This window comes from Rhea pennata, chromosome Z (genome assembly GCF_028389875.1).
Source record: "Rhea pennata isolate bPtePen1 chromosome Z, bPtePen1.pri, whole genome shotgun sequence".
NCBI classification, from domain to species: Eukaryota; Metazoa; Chordata; class Aves; order Rheiformes; family Rheidae; genus Rhea; species Rhea pennata.
In genome coordinates, this window is record NC_084702.1 from 65,391,841 (window position 1) to 65,414,309 (window position 22,469).

The window sequence follows — 22,469 nt, forward strand, 5'->3', positions numbered from 1 at the left end:
GATCTCCATACTTCAGAGTACAAGCCAACTGAGCCAGGGAAAAGAAAGAAAGAAGATTGTCTTTTCATTTATAGCAGTCAGTTACATAATTATGCATTAAGAGTTTTTTTAAAGCAATCTGAAATCATTTGATTTCAATGAAACATACTGAAATTAACTTGACTACACTTATGGTTTTATGGAAATTTCTTAGTTCCACAGGAAATTAAACCCATACTTGGGTGTAGTAATATTAGACATAACAATGATTCTCATTTTAAAAGATTTATCCTACCTTTCTTTTGTCTTGCCATGTCTTCGTCCAGCATGGGCTCTGCTGGATGCCTGGTATTTCTCTCCTCAGTCCCCTGGAATCAAAGGCAGAGTTCATCCCTGCCTTTTGAGGCCTCTAACACCCCATTTCTAAAGCATGTGAAGCGGAGTCTACGTGGGAGATCTGCACATGCAGAATCCCTTACTTCTCACTCCCTGGAGAATCCAGTTCTCTGCAGTGTCAGGTAGGAGCAAGGCTGAAAAGGCAACTTCAGATCAAAGAATAAAATAGATTTAGCATAATCATTTATATTTTTATTGTTGTTTTTCCAATGACTGGAAGTTCCCATGTGGCATATAATAGCCTAAAAAACCCATAAACTTGCTTAATATTCTAGAACTAAAAAGCGATCATGACTGGATTTAGTTAGTGACAGATATCAGTTGTTGAAAAAAACGATCAAGTTAAAGCTTTTGAGGAAACACTTTATATTAGTACTCTGGTAGAACGGAAAGAAGGGAGAAGTAGCATGAATGATACAGAATATGAGTTAGAATCACATTGAAAAAGATTAGGCAAAGATTCTTTTCAGAATGGTAGCGCCAGTGTAGTGTACACTCACAACATTCAGATCTTGACATGGAAAGAGACCTTGGCAGTATTTTAGATAGGTAAATATTTCTGGGAAGAACTTCCTAGTTGTAGATTGGAAAACAAATGCTGCTCAAGAACATCAGAATGCAAGTAAATTGGGGTAGAAGGGTAGAGCTCCTGTGTGAAGGAGCATATTGCAGCCTGGACCCTCTCGTTCATCAGGTTGTGCCCTTGTGTTACTCCACGTGGTACGTTACCTGTCCTGCTTACGTGAGGACACAGCAATGGAGGGCTGGCCACAAGCAGGAAGTGGGTATTGTGCAGTGCAGCATCTTCTCTTTGGCTTTGGTTTGGAGAAGCTGCAGAAAAACAGAGCACGGCAAAGTTTCTGGGATTTTTTCACCACCTCAGTGAGATATACAGAATACTGGGAGATCTAAAATCCCATCCCTCCAAGTAAACCCTTACCTAGATTAGCTGCATCGTATTAGTAGCATAATTTTAGAAGCAATATATTGTTTGTGCTAAAATATGACTGTCTTCTGGAGTCCCAGAACTCTCATTCACACCCCGAATACATGGCGAAATTTCTCCTTATCAGAGCAGAAACCAATGATGAGCACTCAAATTTGAACCCTACTTTTAAGGGAAGGAGAAGACTTCTTGCTTCAGAGGTGCAAAATAGCATTGGAGAGGTTAAACTAGATTTATATACTTATAATACATTGTTAAATAGTTAGTCTCAACAAAATTACTTTCTTCTCATTTAAGGAATGCGTGTTGTACACATGACTCCACCTAATCTTATGCCACTTTGCAAAGCAAAAGCTAATTTCAGTTCCAGAGGACTGAATAGCCTTCAATTATACAAGTTTAAAGATGTGTGCTACAGTTCATGAGGAGTGCATGTACATTACAAATTCATTTAATTGCTCTACAGAGATGCTGATCCTAATTAAGGCTTCACTGGCCTTTTTTACTGAAAACAGAGTTAAAATGTTAAGCGTGGAAAAAAAAAAATTAAATGAAGACAGTTTGCATAAGGAGACCAAGTTTCTGCCAAGCTTTAGTTTACCTGTAAACCTGGAAGGGATTTTTTCTTTCTGTGTCTCAGCGCCTTAATCTCCTTCGAGTGAGTCACGGTTGGGGACCTGAGAGGCAAAAGTCTCACTCCGATGGTATTTGTCAGTTTGCAGTTAAGGCAACTTTCCCATTTTCTGGATCTCAGGTGTGTCATACAATTTTGTACAGTACAACTCCGTGGATGTTAGTTAGGGACGGTCTTTTCTGAAAGTTACGCTTTTCAGAAGGGCTTCGGAGTCAGACGGGTTTGGGAGCAAACAAAACAGGAGACAGGACAGAAGAGTGGTGGAGACAAGGAAGCATAACATGCTTTCCTGCGGCAAATGGGGTTCTCGGAGACTCCTGGGTCCTGTCAACTCTGGTTTACCCCACCTTTCTTCTTTTTTTTTCTTAATGCCATGCCTAGTTTTCCAGTTCTACAGTTACCTCTATCTTTCTCTCCTTCTCCTAAGGGAGTGCTTTCTCCTTCGTTGATTACACAGATTTTAATGTTGTTTTTTAGTCACCTTATAAACAACCTTAATGCAGCATATGCATCTCTTGAAATTTCAGTGCTTAAACTCTGAATGCAGTAGTAAAGTAGCAGATATACACTATATACAGTTTCCTTGTCTGCCGCATGGAATGAGCTAAAAATGGTGTTTATGTGCTCTTGGAGCTGTGTATAGCTGGGAACTTAGGGAACACATGACAAATGTGAGGGTTTGGCTTCTAAAATGCAGGCATTAATGTGGATAGTAGCACCACTGCTAAAGCAGTTGCTTTTATTTTCAGTTGTTATGTTGCCATCTGAGCAACAGTACTATTAAGGTAACTAATCTTTTTGTAGGGGTCCTTTGATGTATATATTAAAGGTTATCCTTGTATAATAAAATATATGAAGTGTTCAGCATTGATAATTGCCATTTAACAACAAAATGTTTGAGCAGATCTATGTGTCATTAATGTTGCTGTTGCAAATCCAAAGTCCTGATAAGATTACTCATATTTACTACTAGCTGGTGCCTCTCCTCTTTATTTATACCCCAACTATAAATCAAATGATTATAATTGTTTAGAATAGAAATTTTCTAATATAGAAAAGATTTCTATTTACTTAATTCCTTAGTTTCATGAAATTCCTATAGTGATCCTCTTCTCATACTTTTGCATACTATGCATACTGCAACTCTTTTTCTTTTTGTTGTGATCTTCTGAAATGGCTTTCTAACTGCTTGTTTTTATATTGCACCTTATCAAATATGTGACAGTAGTTCTAGGTGTTCATATTTGAAATTGGCAAACTTGGATCTGCTGTTTGCTATCTTCCCTGAACATACTGAATTTTGGATATATTAGAAATATTTTGGAATTTGCATTTCTTAAATGGATACGTGAATGAACTTTCATTTTCTAGATGCCTGTAGAAAAACTAAAAAGTTTTTCTATTTTTTAATTCTTTCTTTTATTTTCCCAATAGTACAAACAAGTGGAACAGTACATGTCATTCCACAAGTTGCCTGCTGAAATGCGCCAGAAGATCCACGATTACTATGAACACCGCTACCAAGGCAAGATTTTTGATGAAGAAAATATTCTCAATGAGCTCAATGATCCCCTCAGGGAGGTAAGACTGAAGTATCTAAGCAGATCTTCATGGTATAGAAAGCTTTCATGTCTTTGCTATTTCTGTGCTAAAATGCTATTTCAGTTTCTATTCTGTAACATTTTATCTCATTTCACCATCTACCTGGTCAATGAGCGACCAGGAGAATGAACTTTATGTTAGATTGGATTGATAAAAAGAAATACTCATGTTTACACTCTCTTTTGAACCAATCTGTCAGTCATTGCCACACAAGGATGTAAAAGAGAGTAAAATCTCATTCTTAGCTGTTGAGGCAAACTCCAGTTTACATGTTGCTAAGATTTCTTTACCCTTTTCCTCTTCTGTCATTCTTTAAAATAGAGAGAGGCTGGACTAGAATGGTCTTGGCTGAAAGCTTTGTTCTACACTCCCTTCTTGCTACCCAGAATATTAGTGCAGATAAAAGCCACTAGTGAAGGGAGAGAGCTGCTTTAATTCACTCAGTGAAGTAGCATCCTTGGCTAGGAAAGTCTTTACTTGAAACCAAGAAGCTGAAAATAATAACAGGATGTTAAATCCATCAAAAATATCTCTTTTATTAAAAATCCAATCTGTATTCTGGTTTTGTCTTTAATTATTATTTTCTGTTGGGTGGAAGCAGTTGGAATTTTCTTCTATAAGGTGTTTGTGTGGGAGGAAGGCAAGGTTCATCTAGCTGAAACAGCTACCTGCTTAATGCGAGTATAGGTCTGACTGTCTTCTCTTGGATAATATTCATGCCTGACCTACTCAGCGATGTTGTTTCGTGTTATCAGCTGGCTGACATCTTCCACTGAAGGAAGGATAAAAATACAGAGGAAAAAAAGAAGTTGAAAGAGAGGAGAAAGCATAAGCAGGGAAAATAAAATAAACAAGAAAAGGGGGAAAAAAGAGGAGGAATGTGATGAGTCCTGTGTAATTTTCGGTGATACCAAGTAATGCATTTTAATATCCCTGCCATGGGAGGGATGGTGCTGAATTCAGGCATATAGAACTCCCTACAGAGCACAGGATGACATCTGTACTTTTGGAAAGATATGCGAGGGTTTATGGTTTTTTAGCAGGGTTTGCAGAATAGTAAGAACATAGGTCTGTAAGGGATTGTCTGCACTGTTGAATCCAGCTCTTTGTTGTGAAAAAGAAGCATATCATATAATCTAATTCCAAAATCAGTCGAATTCCATATTTAAAATAGTTGGCATATTCAAGCTATATCTATAAGAAATAGTGCCCTGCCTGTTCAGAAGCTCTGAGACCAGCTGGCACAGTTTGACCATGTCCATGTTGTTACAGTCTCATAGTGGCCTCCCTCCCTACGAACTGCCAACTGGGAATGGTGAACTGTGCTCAAAATTGTTCGGTCAGTATTAGATGGTCCAAGTCAAAGTCAGGCCAAACCATGATTATCCTCACAATTTAACAGTATAGGTGATTGAATTCCAGTGCCTGGGCACATTTAATTCCCTAAAATAGAAGTAGCCTCAGAGTCCAATCATTATTATTATATTTTGGATTTGTAAGTGTTTTGGAGGGCAGATGGAGGGCTTTGGGTTTTGTACTGTCAATTTACCCCGAGCTCCCCTTGCTGACTTTTCAAATGTCATATGAGGAAACAAAAGGAGAATGTACCATAAAAATATATCAGTTGGGACAGAAAAAGAAAGCCCAGAAACTATCCCTAGAGTGCACTGACAGTCAAAACATGAATCTCGGCCTCTACTAAAGGAGTGGATGTATATACAGGCTCAGCAGTGACTGACATCTGAAAAAAAAAGTTTAATCTATTTACTCTTTTAGGGAAAGTATTTCTCTGAAAATGAACTACCCGTCCACTGCAAAGTCTTTTACTGGCAAAAATTTTCAGTTGCAGCACTAATTAGCTTTCTTTCCTTTCTATCCATCCTCATTCCCTTCTCTTGCTTTCATTCATTTTCTTTTTTCCTCTTTCTTCCTTTTTCTCTCTCTCTCTTTCCCTCTCTATTTTTTTAAATATTAAGACTGCAAGACAAATTTGGTCAAGCATAAAAAACAAAAATCACTTTTGGGAAGAGATCAAGCATGGAAAATTTCAAAAATTAATGAGCCGTTAAAAACATAGAATAAGAATGGAATATCAGTGAAGGAATGGCTTTTGATTTTATTATGATCATGCTGCATGTAGCATGATTTCTTTGTTTTCTGTATTGTATAATGAAAATTTATCCACCCAGCAGAGCGCTTTCTTCAGAGGTTACAGTCAGGTTGCACACTGTCCACAACACAGCAGTTGTTCCTGAAAAATATCAGGAAAAATGGAGAAAACTGGAGAGTGGCAATGACAGACAGAAGAGGTTTCCCAAGGATTCTGTCTGAATTCTGGTAGCAGCTTGTATGCTGTGCCCTGAAAACACCACTTAGATGTTTGCTTAGTTTAGCAATTTCAAATACTATTTTAGCTACCACTTTATTATACACACTTTTGTATTGCAGGTAGTGGCTTTTTGGTGTGACTAATCAATAATAAATTAAACTCTTTTAAAGGCAGAGCACAATTCTTCTTGATATTAGACAGCACATTTTACATGCCAATAATTGCATGAGGCTATAACATCCAGGCAATAGCACAGATACCCTAATTATGTCATTCAAGAATAAATATTTGCTGCATTTTTTAAGTTCTTAATGAATTTTGTATTTTATTATACCTTCAGTTTAGTAGGGGTGAGAACTGAACATTCAGAGTCACTGTTGGACATACTTAGCATGAGTTTCTGATGAAGACATTCAGATGAAACCACTATTTCCTCACTTACAGTAGGCAGAAAAGAAAAAACTCACACAAACTACTTAATAATTATAGCATGAATATCACCAAAAGCCATTAAAAAGTTGCAGTGTTTTCTATTCTCCTTCTTCTCAGCCATTCAAATTTACTGTATGGGCTGAAATTTCCCACAGCTTGTCTCTCTGTAGAAGTGTGACTTCTTTGTCCATAATTTAAAAATTTGTCTTACTCATTTTTAGTGGAAAACTACGTAGGAAGGTAATTATGCGTTATATAAATAAGATCTTCCAACTATTAAAAAAATAGAGGCATAAAATTAGGAGTAAAAATCTGTTATAAAATTAATTCTTACATGATCAACACTACTATTACAGTTGTATAGACTTACAACAGAGGTAAGACTTTTATAACCATAAAAAAGGATCGATGGTCATTTGGCTGTGTTTCTGAAAACTTCATATGGAATATTCATAGTACATTTGATAAATGAAATAATGATAAGCTGAAAATAGATGTGGTGCATATGTGTGGGTGGATAACTTTTTTTTGGTAACAAAAAATATCATGTTTATTATGGAGAATAAGCTAGCTAATTTAGCTACCTAAATTTCCAAGGCTCTTCAGTTGTTTCAAATCTGAGTAAAGCATACATTTCAAGAAGTAGCTGACCTATATCAGTTAAGAATAAGCTTACATTTTTAACAAAAAAAATTCCCCTTAATGACAGGAAACAAAGGTAGATATTTATTAGAAAAGGGGATTTTAAAACCTTATCCTCCTCCTCATTAAGTTAGTTGCACAAATTGAGTATATTAGTCACATGGTAATGTAACTAATTAGATTTTCTCACCTCTACACACACAGACTCTATGACCCACACATTACCATATGCGCCGTGCTACTGCCTGCTTGTAAGAATTAAATAGTGTCTTTTCATTAAATTCAAAACATTTGCTCTTATTGAAAAGCATATGGCCTTTTTCACAGGTAGACTTCTCTGATAATAACTGTCCAGCATTCCTGAGAGTCAAATAGTCATCAGACTCCTAGCAGTTACCTGTTCTGTACAGATGGATAATATAAAATTGCTTTAGACAGGCCGTGCGGGGTTGTATTCTTCTGACCTACCTTTGTCTATATAAAAGTTCAGCGTCAAGCCTAAGCTAATTATCCAGGCTCACTCTGCACCTCCCTAATCCCTACTTACTGTAGAGAAAACCTAGATGACTAGTTTAGAGAAAAGGCTGCATCTTTACACAGCTGATGATAGTGTGATAAATCCCACCTTTATTAACATTTGCAATTAACAATCTCCCTCACTCATCTCTTAAGGTAGCACTTAGCAATTAGTAGCAATTTGCATGTTTGTCTTGTATGCATATTGTCTTTGGTTCTTCGTCAGAGATACCTGTAAAGTTTTCTAGAGTTTCTCACTTCTTAATTCTGAGTTTTTGCAACCTAGATGCTTGAACATCATCTGGCATGACAAAGTCTTAGTCCAAAATGAGATCTTTGTAACTGTTATAGCGCAAATAGGAGATGGTAGATGATGAGAAACAAACCATACCTAGAGAAATCTCTTCGAAAATGGCACTGGAATTACAAACATTAAAAGACACATGTCATACATAAGCAGTTTCACCTAAGAACAGAGCATAAAAAGAGTCAAACTGGTTTGTATTCAGGGTCCGTCTAACCCAATAGCCTCCCTCCAGCAGCAGTGGTAAGTGGACGCCCAGAGAAGAATGAGAACAGAGAAGGTATAATTTTTCCATTGATTTCTCTCCTACACTCCAACTATTTTCAGCTCAAGGGATTTAATGAGCCTGATGTGGTTTCTCTAGTATTCCTTGAGAGGTATCCCTTCCAATTAATTATTTACTGTCCTCCAGAATCTGTGTAATCTTTGTGCATCCACAACACCCTTTGACAAGGAGTTCTCCAAGTTTACACCGTGCTGCATGAGGAACCACCTCCTTTTCTTGGATACGAACCTGGCTACAACTGTCTTTTGGGGGTTTGATTCTTGTACCAAAAGTAATGATGAAGTCAATTCCTACCCACCCTTTGCCTTCCAGTCATGATGTTGTAGTTTTCTATACCCCTTCTTGTATTGTATTTTTTGAGGCAGAACTGTCCTATCCTGTATAATCTTTCCTTGCACAGAAACCAGTTCACCCCCATGATCACCCTTTCCCAGCTCTGCTCTAGCCTTTTTGAGATGAGACCACCAGATCTGTACCTCCTATAACGATATTATAGTAATATGAGGTATTTTTTCCTGACAATTCCTAACATTAATTTGGTATTTTTAGTCACTGCCAAGCACGGAAAATACATTTTTATGGAACTATTATAACTGTAAGAGCTAAGTCCTAAGCGGTAATGGATAGATAACTAGATGTATTTGCCTACATGCATCACTTAGTGTTTCTCTCCATCCTGTAATCTTCCTATAAGAAGCCCACTTTAGTTTCTTTTAACAAGCTTTATTTGTATACATTGCCCTTTCTGAAGTCAAGCAGTGAAGTTCTTGGCCTGTATTGTTACCATAGGGATAGTGTATATAAGTACATGATGGGACCTGTTATAGACTGATGAATCAGGTATAAAATTCTGAAAAAGATCCAGCACACTGCTTAGTATTACATCACGAGTTGCATTTTGTGACAGTTCTTATAAGAAACAGACTCTCATAACAAAATAGTATAAAGCTTCCATTATTGGATTTATAATTTGCTAACAGTAATTACATCTAAGTAAAAATACGACTAAAAACAAAACAGTTTGGTACGTGTAGACAAGTATATTTTTTTAGAAACTATTTAGTACTCTTAAAATCAAAATTTAAAATGATCAATTCAGTAACTTCACTCTTCTTCCCAATTAATTTTCTCATTTCCCCATTAAAACTTACTTCTTTTTATAATATCTTTCCTTCTGTTTTATATTTATCTTTAGATATCACAAAATTTTATAGTTGCATTAGAACTCTGTACTATCATCCTGTGAGCAAAGGATGAGACATCTCCAGAGTCAATAGTATGAGGCCAAAATGTGGTGTGATTACAGCACAGTAAACATCAGTCTTTTTTAATAGTGCAGTCATCATCATTTTTGGATACGGGCCATCAAACATTAAATTAATAACAGAAAATCAAATTAATTTATTAAAAAACAACAAAGTGTCAGAATCAATATTAAATTATTGAAAATTTCAACTGCTTTGCTTCCATAATAACTTATGTCCATAAATTTAAGGTCATAGAAGACTGAGAGGTAATTGTTTCATTATAATCCACTGTACTTTAATACATTTTTTATATTCACTGGAGCTTGGGTATGAAACTTGAAGAGGAGAACAAGGTAAAATGCATCAGAAATGTAGACATAGACATAGAGTTACTCATTTGGGTATATCTTTATATAGCTATACAGAGAGAGTAAATACTTATTTATGTAGAGCATAAAAGTTTTTTTCACATAGACATAGATAAAACATAGCTTTAGTCTGTGCTCTGGAGCACTGAAATCATGGATGAACTACGCAATACATGAATCTTGCAAGGTAAATGATGATATACTATGGCGTTGTTTATTCCATAAATGCTAAAAAAAAAATGCTATTTTTCTGTGTGTGTCAAAATAATGGTCAATATATACAAGGCTTAACCAAAGCTCTAAAAACCCCTTAGAAAAGACGATGATTAAGTTTTATAAATTAAAAAGAATAATTAGGCCATTTTAATTTTGGAAATGGGCAAATGATCAGCAGTCACTGAATTAGTATTTTAAGGTGCTGTGCCCTACCTAGTGTGACATAGTACCAAACAGTACATTTCAAACATGACAGTTCTTTCATGAGCTGCTCAAATATACCAATCAAAATTTTAATTTTGATGCAGTAGTTCATTTGTTTCTTAAAGGGGTAAATTCTCTGAAAAAAGTGCCAAAAGACTTAGACGCAAAATGCTAGTTAAGCACACCAAGCTGAATGCTGTGATGCAGCAACATCAAAGACAATTATAGAAAGTAAGCCCAGCCTGTATCTGCTACTGTATGATCTGCTAGTCAGGCATCTGCGGAGCAGGATCAGAAAGAAGGGCCTTCAGCAAGGGCAGCGACTGCTGTTTCGTTCGGAGACCTGCAGCTAGTGCCAGCAGCATGCTGTCCTGCGGGGGAGAACGTCTCACCACTGCTCCAGGATCACACTTCCTGGTGTCCGTCATGTCTCCATTGAAAGGAGGTGAAAGATTGTTCGTGTAGCTGCTACCACGTAGTGTTAGAGGGAGGGGATGGGAAGAGGCAGGCATCTTTTCTGTTATTATTATTTTATTTTTCATGTAGTTTCTGCTAAAAGTCAGGAAAAGTTAATACGTATTAGACAGTGCTTACCACAGCATGTTCATTCCTATTAGAGCTGAATGTACTGTTGCAGTTATAAATGAATGTACTACTGCAATTATAAAGGGAGTTGCTGATTTCCAGGAGGTTAAAAATACTAACAAAGTACTTTAGATGTCTTCTGGTTTGGTTTTCTGTATGTAAACACATTCCGTTTTAACACTGTGCTTGCTTTTTCTTTGGCTAGTGTTCTCTCTAGGACTTGGAAATTTTTGGCTTATTCAGCTAATACTATGTGATCCTCTGCCTAGTCACAGAAGTATGGCTCTAAGTCCTTTTGTGAAAATGGAACAGAAGTTAACAAATGTTCCTCTGAATCTTTTAGGAAAATAAGTGTAAATCCTTCTTGATCCAGTGGCTGAAACTACATGATCTGTTTTAATTCAGGATTAGGAGCTGCAGGATCTGGCTACAAGATAGCAATCTACTACTGTGCAGCAGTAGTACCTGCCAGGTTTGCCCTGCTGTGCTTCTGAAGTAAAAAATCATCCTCCCTGTGTAAGGAGAGTGTGGGCAGGGGAAGGGGGGAGCATCTTGCAAGAGGCACAAAGGTGACGGATGCAGCCCTGATCTGAGCGGGAAGCTACGGTGCAGACAGGGCAGGGATGCACAGCAAGGATGTGTCCTTGCCCCTTTCCAGTAAATCTCTTTCTTGGAAATGGTGAGAAGGAACATCTTTTCCTTTTGTTTTCACTGTGAAATTTAAATTGTGGACCCAGACTCATTTTAAATTGTTTGTGCACCTTGTTTGTTTAGAGTTAGTAAAAAGCATTTAATACAAAAGTTTCTGAGTTGAGTGGGCGCCCTTAAAAGATGCCAGTCTCTGTGAAACTCACCATAAAGAAAGGTTAGTGTTGGGATTTACCAGCAAGAGGAGATAAATGTGCCATGAACTGTCTGATAGAGAAGAAAATGCAGGTGCCTGTTTCTATGCACTCACCACGTTATGTTACCCAGCTTGCATTAGGGATGGTAGTAACAGCATGTAGAAGGGTACACAGCATTTTCTATGCATAATTTGGAGTTCCCTTTAAAAGCATATGGCAATAAAGGCAAGGCAAAGAGAACGAAAAACAACAGAGCATAAAATCTGTCCTGAATGCATGCTGATAGATATATTTTTCAGTAGATACACCGGTGATTTAAGAAGGTAAATCTTGTTAAATCTGCGGGGGATATGCAAGTTAAAGTGTTGCACATCATGGCAATGCTAAATCCATGTTTTGCTGTTTTTCTAGTTTTACTCGAACAAAGGAATAGTGCATTTTTCAGCACAAAACTTGGTGTCTGAACTGTGGTTTTGGACTGTTGTTATTTAACAGTAAGCAAATACTTCCATTTTTTTCCAAAAATTGTCTCACTTCCAAGTAAGCAAAAGGGAATACTGATTTTTTTCTTAAGTCCTATTGCCTGAAAAAGCAGAGGCTGTACTCCTCAGTGCCAAAACATAATGTTTTTAAAGCATAATATCCATATAAGACCCTCTTTTGTTAGAGTCTTTATGTAAGAGATTAATAGACATGAGGATGGAAAAAAAATGTTTTTATTTATTCACAAAGTGTTCTTCTGATATTGCACGTTGGCTTTTCAATGGGCTCCTCTATATTTCCTTTAATAGTGCTTGAAATAACTTACAAATGGACAGATAATGGCGTATAGTTTAGATCTTACTGCACAAAGTGTTGAATTACACTTATTTAAAGATGTGTGTAACACTGAAGGAACTTAGCATTTGATTTTTTCAGGGGTTAACAAAATCAGCCCCACCTTGGGGCTAAACTGCTGTGACACGCTTTTGTTAGAGACTACAGAATTAAAAGCTGGTGCAAAATGTGCAATCTGACACCATGAGTGCGAGTACAAACTGCCCATTAGTTCCCAGGCTGAGTTCAAGGTAACAGTTGTACCTGTTGTGCCCTTTCGTGGTATCTTCACAGCCGTGGGCAGGGGTGGCAGTGGATCCTAACATGACCTTGACAGCAGTGAAGCTCCTGCGGGGAGGAGTTTTCCTAAGAGATTTCCCAGCTTGTTCTGCTGGAGTCTAGTGAAAAAGTCAACTTCCCTTTTCCTCTTTTGTCGAAAGTGAAAACTGTGGCACTTCGGTGCTTGCGTGAGAGGATAATAACGGGACCAGAGCACGTGCAGGTAGAAATTTTACGAGCCGATCATTGCACGTTTGTGTGTTCTGGTTACTGCAGCACATTTGAAGCAATGGATGGTGCCTTGCTGGAAGACAAAATTATTTTGTAGATAAGTTCCCTGTACTTTATAGCAAAGTAAATATCTTTGTGATTATATATATTATAAAGGACTCATTCTTTGTAATTAACATTTTTCCTTTTAGCCTGGATTGTTTCAGCCAATTATTATGTAGCGAAGCATTGTTTTCTCTACCTAACTTAAAATTAGGAAGCAAAGATGAACATGTGTATGCATGTGTGTGTTATTTTTTTTCCTGAGAAGAAAATGTAAGGAAAAAAATAGAACTTGGAATCACTTGAAAAATATACCTGATCAGGGCATGCTGTGTGGTGGCTGGACAGCAGATTACCTGGGAAATGTGATAGGTAGTATAGGCATCCACACCCATATAACAAAACTCCAGGCTCTCCTTCTATCACTCATTGCTACACATTGTATAGATACTTGCATATTTATGTAAACAAACATTTTCAGAGTAAGGCACATTTTACCAGGAGTAGAAAGTCTTCAGTTAGTAGGGGTTGAAAATAAAATAGCTTGTGATTATTAGCATCTGGCACAAAATAAGGCATTACCAATAGAAAGCAAAATGCTGGCACTATTATGTGTAAGTGCCTTAAAATGTGACAGACCTTGAAAGGAAATAAAAGCCAATGACATCTGTAGAGGTGTTGAGCAGCGCTAGAGGGATATGTAGCTTGCTTTGTCATTCTCTAACACCAGATACGTTCTGTATAATATGGATACTTATAGCACTGTGACAAACTTAGAATGTGAGAAAGAGGTTAATACCCTTCCTGAGCCATTATTTAAAGTTCATAGCTGGCTTATTTTTAGGCCACCATGTGAGAAGATGTAAGCTGAAAATAGATACAGATCATGTGTCCTTGCAGAATATAGAACATCAGGACATTTCATTTCCAAAGAACATAATTGGGACTGGGAGCAGACTCTTCTTTCCTCTCACCTTTTTAATTGTAGATTTTAACTTTAGTTATACAAGCACACACTTTTACATTAGTTTTATTAACCTCTAAAATATTTAACTGATACTAATTCCAAATATAGTTCTAATGGTGCACATTATGTTGAAAATACAATTTGGACCAAAAAGCTGAGCCCTGACCAAGTGTGTGTGTGTGTGTGTGTGTGTGTGTATGTAAGCATATAGGTATGTATGTAGATAATTAAATAGGTAGATAAATGGATGTACACACATACACGTACATCTATGCAAACACACATGTGTATAAGATATTTGTATGGAGAAAAATGGGAATCTGATTACTATATAATACTTTGTCAATACATCTGCATAGTACTCTGTAAGTATGTATGTTACATTACATGCTAATGTGTGGTCATTATGTTTCTCACTGCCACAGTATATCTCAATACACATTTCCTATGCTACCAGTCTGTGGCTATAACATATGACTTTATGAAGAACAGTAATGACAGGTTTTTAAGGCCTTTTCTATGAAATAAAATCAGTATAGATAAAAGTATTCTTAAAAGCAGAGATTAAGATATAGTCTTAAGATAATTTGAAAATCTTTCTGAATAAATGATAGGAACATATTTCTTATGGAAATAATCCTCAACGTATATTTAATTCATAAAGTGAGTAATGGGCTTATACTTAAATACTATTAACAGTTAAATAAATGTTAAACTTTGGACCAGCAGATGAACTAAAGTTGCTTTAAAAAAGAATATGACTGATGTAAGAAGTGTGCCACTGCATATTCACATATTCACACTGCATATTCCTGCAGTTGGCAAGTACTATGAATATGAACTAATCACAGTTTCTGAGAGCGCTGTTATCGTTAGGCTCCCTAGTTGCACGTCTAATCCTGGAAGGAAGGCCCAGGTGCAAATATTTAAAGCCTTAGTGATTGCATGCAGAGAGGAAGCACAGCATAGTTACTAAATATGGATGATAGAAAGGTACTGGTATCTCCCCTGGCTTCTTGGGTGTGTAATTTACATAGCCACTTCCTTCCTTGCTGCTAGAAGAAATATATTCAGGATCTACAGATACTGAGGATGTATCCCATGCATCCTTGATCTGTCAAGTCTTGACTATGGTTTGGCTGCTAGTTGTAATATAATTATTTCTTTGATACCATACACTCTCATTTATCTTTCCTCCACATGAGCTGCTGCTGAGGTGGTTCATGGTGGGTTGCTACTTGCACTCCTCAGAATTTCTTATGTTCTTTACACCTCCTGTGCTGCTTGCACATCTCTTTTCCCTGCAGCTACCAATATTAGTCAAAGTGGCACTCTTAAGCAAATTCTATCTTCAGGGCTGTCTGGCTGTCACTCTACTGAGATATTCCCAGAGACTTCATTATCATCTTCACCATCTGATTATCTGCCTTCTGGAGCTAGCTCTCCTTGTCTCACCCTTTCATTTGTAACTGATCAGCATCCTCATGTATCGCTGCAAAACTGGGCCCCAGAATATATCCTTTCATTATTTTACTACTTCTGCAAGCTTGCAGTCCAGCACAGTGGCTGAATTTGGGTCATGACTTCCTTACATTTCTGTCACAAGTTGCTACTTACAACATAACATCACAGCCCCTGTGTCTGATCCCACTCCAGTACCCTTTTCAGTAGTTTCATTCAGAAGGCAATTAAAATGGTTTCATAATTAGTTTGTCCCTGTTCACATAATAAATCTGTGACGAAGGCTGGATTCAGAATTAAAAAGGGATTGGGCATCCACCTTATCTTTTTTTAATATCATTCTGGTATATTTAGATATGTACATATATAGCTGACTTTGTAAATCTACTCTGTTCTAATGCATACACAACAGTCATTCGGAGTTCTGTCACACATTTCTCTCAGAAATCTAAATAAATCTTCAGCTGTTTATAAATATTCTTTTCTTCCACTTTAAGATATTGTTTATATATAAATAACAATGTTTAAGGTTTTTTGTGTTAGAAGAAGCTAGGAATTTGTTGTTTATCCTGTGTCATAATATACAGTAGGACTTCATTGAATAGTTACAAGCTAAATTAGAGGCAAACAGAAGTTACTGAATAACACTAAACATAACTTCAAATTGCATATTTCAAGCTCAGCTATCTGTTATTTATCCAGTATAATCAGTAAGATTTAATTTAAGCCACTTAATCATTTTATAGAGAGAGGCTTTGAACCAATTGGCTTTTAATTCATAATAAGAAGTAACTGTTAACCTAGCAATTAAGAAGATAACAGTATTTCTGATCCAGAGCTCTTAGAGAGCTTTAAAATAACTCAGTGAACAAATCACCACTGATTTTTAAATAACTGTTTTTCTGGTTGTTGTTGTTGTTATTGTGACAGCTAAACTGTATATTTAAGGGCCAGATAGAGCACATTCTCTTGAGAGCTACCTCAGTTACTGACTTAATTATTTTGGCTGTTCAGGTTTGCAGTGCAGAGAACTGGAGAAGGAGGAAGACAGAGGGAGAGATAAGATGGCAGAAAGAATTTCTTGCCTGTTGTTGTAGTGCAAACAATAAATTCTCACTGGCAGTATTCCTAGCATCAAATTCTACTTTTGAGTAAACAAGTACAAATCAGAATTAGTCAACACACAAATTTATAGCCAGGTCGTAACTTTATATTTCTCCTAAGGTGTCTTGAGCTTTTCCTGCCACCCAGTTCCTTGTTTCAGTACTGTGTTTTAGCCTCCAGTCAGACCCCTACTACCTTCAAATACAGACTTTTCCTCCCTACCTTCGTCTGCACATCATTATTTTCTTTATAGCCTGCCCTTTGCACAGCAAGGCAAACTAGATTGCTCTGCTGTCACATGCAGTTTTACATTTTGACTGGATATTTTTACACAACAAATTTTGCCTAATATAAGTCACAGAAAATGTAAGTGTAACTGGATGCCTTTGTGAAATTCTATCATCTCTGTCTTCTCTCCCTCTTTTTCTTTATCTCTTTCTCATATGCAACTACTCTTCACTGCAATGAGGTGAATCGAGCACTGTCATGAGAACAGCAGCACTCTTTTCTGCACATTTCTGAAACAGGATAATTTTATTCCTCCAATTGAGTAAAACCTCATTGACTTCGGTGGATATAATAAGTGCTCCTCATTCAGAATAGCTATAGTAGCATTTGAGCTTCTTTTGGGAAGGATATAGTAAAAAAGAAATAGTAGCTGCCACACAGGTCGCATACAAGGTCAATCACAGATTTATTGGTGTTAGCAAATGATTTCATTGTAGTTTCAGTACAGTTGCACAAGAATGAATATGGTTTCCAGAATCATCAGATTACTAGATAGAGGAGGTGACAGGAAGCTTCAGAGACCATGGAAAACCAGTGCGATAAATTATATGAACCCATAAGCAAAGCAGACTAGACAGAGTTTTGCATTTAGCATAGCCAACTTTCTCCTGTTCCTTAATCACTGTTTCATAAAAACAAGAGATTTTCTTCATTCGTTGTACAAGGAACATGATGACTGATTCACACCTTTCTTCTGTGTACTAACACAAGTTTCTGAAACAGAAAGGTACCAATAGGATTTTGTAAACTGTGCATCACTGAGGATTCGTCTTTCTGTCACAGTTTATCAAAACACAAGTTTAAATATGTAATCTCATTGGCTTAATGGAACAACGTAAATATTCAAAATGCTTTGCTAAAACAAGATTTCATTGTCAAGTGTCAACTACCCAAGATAGCAGTTAATAAATATAGTCTTAGCTGTGTATTTCTCACAGACATGCACACACACATGAGAATGAACATATTAGATTACTCTGGGACAGAAAGCTGAAATAGTCATCATTATATTCATTTTCAAATTACAATTTATTTATTCAGTTAACAAAAGAGAGGTTTCTATAGCAACTGCTGTTTCGCAGTAATCACTTTGAGTGTTACAAATGGTGAAGGAAGAACTTCAAGAGGCAGAGTTTGACGAGCTAGCCCAAACTTTAGGTCCTTATCTGAATTATCAGAACTTTAGAGGCTTTTGAAATTAGCCAGCTATCTCACAATTACACACTTCCTTTAAACATTGCCTGTATCTCCATTCTCATTTTGATACTCATCCTTTTCCCTGCTGGAAACCAAAATTAAAAGGCATAGAACATTTCAGAACATTAAAGAAGAGTAATGCTAAATTCACTTAAAAAATAGCCCAGCTCAGGAATGGATGGATGGTCAGAGGATTGAAAGTGTGGTTGGGTGCTGTCTTTTTTCTTTTTCTTTCTTTCCTTCTTTTACTCTTATTTAATCTTCTAAATGTATTAAAAGACCCAGAGAAGGGAAGCATAAGATGCTCAGAACTGCTCTCCCATAAGCTCAATTAAATCAATTAACAAGCTGAGAAAAAGATGGATATCCTTCATCAGACTGACTTTATTGGAGGTTTGGTTGAACCATATATTCTCGAAAGGATTATCCTGCCTGCATTTCAATTTAATGTAATAATAATTCTGAAGCATAAAAAATGCATATAAGGAGTTGAATAGAAACTTTTCATCAAGTAGGGAATGATAGAGAAGTATGCAGAAGGCATACATTTAATCAAAGAAGCCGGAAAAACAATCTGTCAAAACTATATCCCTTCAGCTTGCAAATGCATAAAGATTTCTTTCTCTTAGGAAACAGCAATACTACCATATACTCTGACAGAATCCAAGCAGAGGATTTCATTTAATGTTTGGCTGGAAAGCATATTTATTCTCCCCTTCTTTTTGTCTACATAAGTCAGCTATCTCACAGCTGGCTGTAAGGTTTTCTGCACCTGGGCAATAGTCTGGTATCAGGGTCTTGGGGACCTCGGTGGTTTGAAAATGTAAATACACATCACTGTATTTTCAGGATTTGTGCTTTGTCTGAAGGTCAAACGCATGTAGGTTACCTCAGATCAGAGAATTCTTGGGCTTCTAAGATACAGCCACAGGGTAGCTACGTGTCTTGAGGCTAGAGAACACAGTCTTTCAAAGTCCTGCAATATCCAGCTGTGTTAACTGAGCATCAAAATAGCAAAAACCTGAAGAAGAGACAGTCATCTTTCTCAGCGTAAGTGTAGACATCAACGATGGTGTCCAAGTGCATGAAGTACCCTATTGTAAGTGAAGTCCAAGCAAGGTCTCCATGTTAAAATTGACCTTGTTCCAGCATGCAGACAGAAGGTTTATGTGAAGAACTGAGCTTGGACACAAGTGAATCACTAGTCTTGTATTTCCCTGCAGAGAACTCTAGAAGAAGATCAATGTAACTGAAAAATGAAAAAAGTCATGGAAATGCCATTGAAAAGGAAATATGTACATATGCCACTTTTACTTATCTGAATGAGCGAAATGTTTCTAAGTAATAGATTCTGTATAGATGATTAAATGCAGTGTACCAAAGCAAATTGAATGAGCAATTTCAAGTGCACCAGAAATTAAGAATATTGTATCCCATTGCTCCATATGGATTTTCTGGCATTAAACAAGTTGTGAGCTGTGTAGTTATTCCTTCAATAAGGATACAAATCCTAGTAATCCTGCTAATCCTAATCTTAGACTGCCTATTGACATAAGACTTGTAGAATTTAGTATCTGTGAGATACCTTCTTTCTGACGAATTTAACCATAATTGACCAATGGATTAAAAAGTTACAGGGAAGCATGAGCACATACAAATTATGACTCCTTAAAAATCAGATTAAATATATTTAATCTCTCATATACCCCCCTATCTCTCATTGTCATATTTTTTCCCGTAGTTCTGCCTTAATCAGTATCCCAATAATTCTTCCATTGTGAGTTATTGCTAGGAGAAAAAACAGCTTTCTCAATAAGGTGCCTTATTCCTTTCAGTGACCAGGAAATTAAGACTGCTTCAGTTTCTTATTCAGTTCTTTCTCCTTTTAAAGCAGAGTGTTAAGGAGGGACACTCAGAAAAAGAAAATGCGTTGTTAAAGCTATGCACCAGATTTTCACAGTACTATGTAGAAGTGACCTAATGAACCAACCTATTTTGATGTGGCCATCAAATATGGCCTACGTATAAAAAGAACATGGTTTTTCAATGGAAGTAGACAACCAAAGTAGATTTACTTACTCAACTAGAATAGTGGACAACCTTTCAGACACACAGATCTTTCAAGAACTTCTTCTACTTTTTGCAGCTACAACTTTTTCGAGTCAGTCTAGAAGTACTATCTCAATCTAAAAATCTTGTCCTGAAGCAAACGTCATAAAAACTCTTACAGGTGCCATCAGAGAGGTAGCAAGTACTTGGAAGGTCTTAGCGTCTGCCAAAAGAGTGTGTTTGCGATGTAATTATTTTATCACTCTAGCCAAATTGTCATGTGTTCAACAAACTCTTGGTTTAGCTAAAATCATCTCTATTGCACATTTGCTTGCGTGAAATCCATTTGAGACAGTGTACCATGATACATAGGACAAGACTGTTTTTCTATAGGAAAACAGTTTAAAAATACACTTTGTCTAGAACAAAATTATAGAATGACATATCCTCGTAATAGTTTACCTCTCCAAATATTTTCTCTGTGGTATCCTTTTTTAGTTTCAATTCCTTCATTCCTTAAGTCTGTAACAGCTGGGATCTGTGCGAGATCCTAAGAACTTGGGAGGAAGTTGTCCACCTCATTTTTCTGTTCTTGTAAATCTGAATCAGCTTGAACAGACTGAACAAAGCACCAGCACGGGCAGGTTATAAGCGTGCGTAAGGCTGCTCTGGTGAATGTCAGCCACATGCATCTTCTGTGGGATGCTCTTTAGACTGTGGGTTGCCAGAATATTTCCGAGCCTAGCTCCCCCTTCCTGCACCCCTGTTACTCTCTCTCCTTGCCCTAGCTGTGGGGGAGACTGGTGTGAGTGCTGCCCTGTCCTGGAGCACCGTGCCCGGCTCTCGTCCACAGCTGCCTTTCCTCCAGCTCTCTAGCACTGTGTCGTACCAGGCACAGTGCTGGCCCAGGGTCACGTCCTGGTTACAGCTAAGGCAGCTTGGTGGTTGCCTCTGTAAATGTGACATCTTCAGACACACTGGAGCAGTCATGCGTAAGTGGTAGGTATACTGAGTGATAAATTTTGATGATTTATTATCACCTTGAGAAAATGGTCAGGAAGCCCAGAGTGAGTAATACAGGTAGAAGGAGCTAGTGTAATTACCGAACTTAATCTCTTACATAAAGCAGACTGTAGCACCTCCGATTTAGTTCTTATGTAACAGAGATCAATATTTGAACTAGATCAACACTTGCTCCATTTAGGTCTGAATCATTCTTTCCCTTTAGCCAATTTAGCAATATAATGCATTCCTAATCCTTTCCTGGGGCTTCACTTCGTATTCTTGGTGTAGAGGTGAAGACAGAAGCTTTATTCTAATTAAGACATAATTTTGTGGGACATAAGCTGGTTGCAATCAGGCTCCAAAGAATTAATATGTGTGAAAGATTTTTCTTTGCAGAGAAAAAAGTAACTTTTATTTTGATAGTTTGTTCTTCTGTTACCTTTAAAACACCAAACTGTTTCTCCTAGTGTTTTCTGAATTACATAAAATATGGTTAATAATCTTTACTGTTTCTTTCTCCCTAAGATGATATTTAAAGTAATATATGAGAACTTGAAATTGCAGCACTGCCTGTGATTAAGACTCACAGGAATGTTTTTTACTTATTCTGAATGGTCTTCTATTTAAATTAAAGAACATTGTAGAAAAACAAAGCACTTAAAAATGACACATTTCCTCTCCCTCAGTAATTTTCCACCTTCTAACATCTTAAATAAGGAAAGTTTGTACTTCAGCATAAACTTTCACAGAAAGCTAATCAATAAAATCAGTACATTACTAGAATATAATGGCTGAAATTACCGCAGTAGGGTAGTTGTACAGCTTGCTCATAGTTTCCTTAGGCAACTCAGACTGAGCAGACAAGGTGTGTGTATATGTGGATATATCTAGACATAGATTATATAGCAAGAGAGAAAGGTGGGTGGAAGCTGTATCCTGAAGAGGAAATGAGGTTCCAAAAGTGAAATTCCTGTGACTGGGATGTATTTTGCTGTGTTTCCCCAGAAGAGAGCAATTCTTTTCTTTCTGGGTTTGGATGGGTCTGGGCAGAGGAATCAGGCAGGCCTGAATTTACACCTCTGTCTGTGCTGTGCTATAAAGTTATTAAAATATGTTACTTACAACTTTTTTTTTTTTTTGATTTCCCTTTTATTTTCTTCATCTGCTCCACTTTTCAGTTCTTATTCTAAATGCTTGTGGCCAGTTTCTGTGTTCCCATGCTCTCACTCTTTCAGAACTTCAGTTTCTCGATCTCTTCTTCGAAGTAAACCTTCCTGACTCTTTTGCCCATTCTTGTAGGTTCTTTGCATTTCCTTTTTTTGTTTGCCTCCCATCCTCTTTCTCTCAACAATACTCCACCTAGTTTTCTCTTTCTGATCATGACTGTAGTTAAACCTTTCGCTCTCCCTACCTTTTCTGTGTTTTTTTTCAGTGGCTTCTTTCCATTTCAGCTCAATTTTTCTTTTTATTAGCACTTTCCTTTCTCTGCCTCCTAGAGG

The 22,469-nt window shown here is 37.0% G+C and overlaps 1 protein-coding gene across 1 annotated transcript in view; it reads left to right on the forward strand.

Moving 5' to 3' along the window:
* Positions 1-22,469, forward strand: part of HCN1 (hyperpolarization activated cyclic nucleotide gated potassium channel 1) — a 198,495-nt gene that overhangs the window by 151,623 nt on the left and 24,403 nt on the right. The window contains exon 5 of the mRNA XM_062599913.1: positions 3,390-3,536. Coding sequence (XP_062455897.1) covers positions 3,390-3,536 — 147 coding nt within the window. The remainder of the gene's footprint in view (positions 1-3,389; positions 3,537-22,469) is intronic.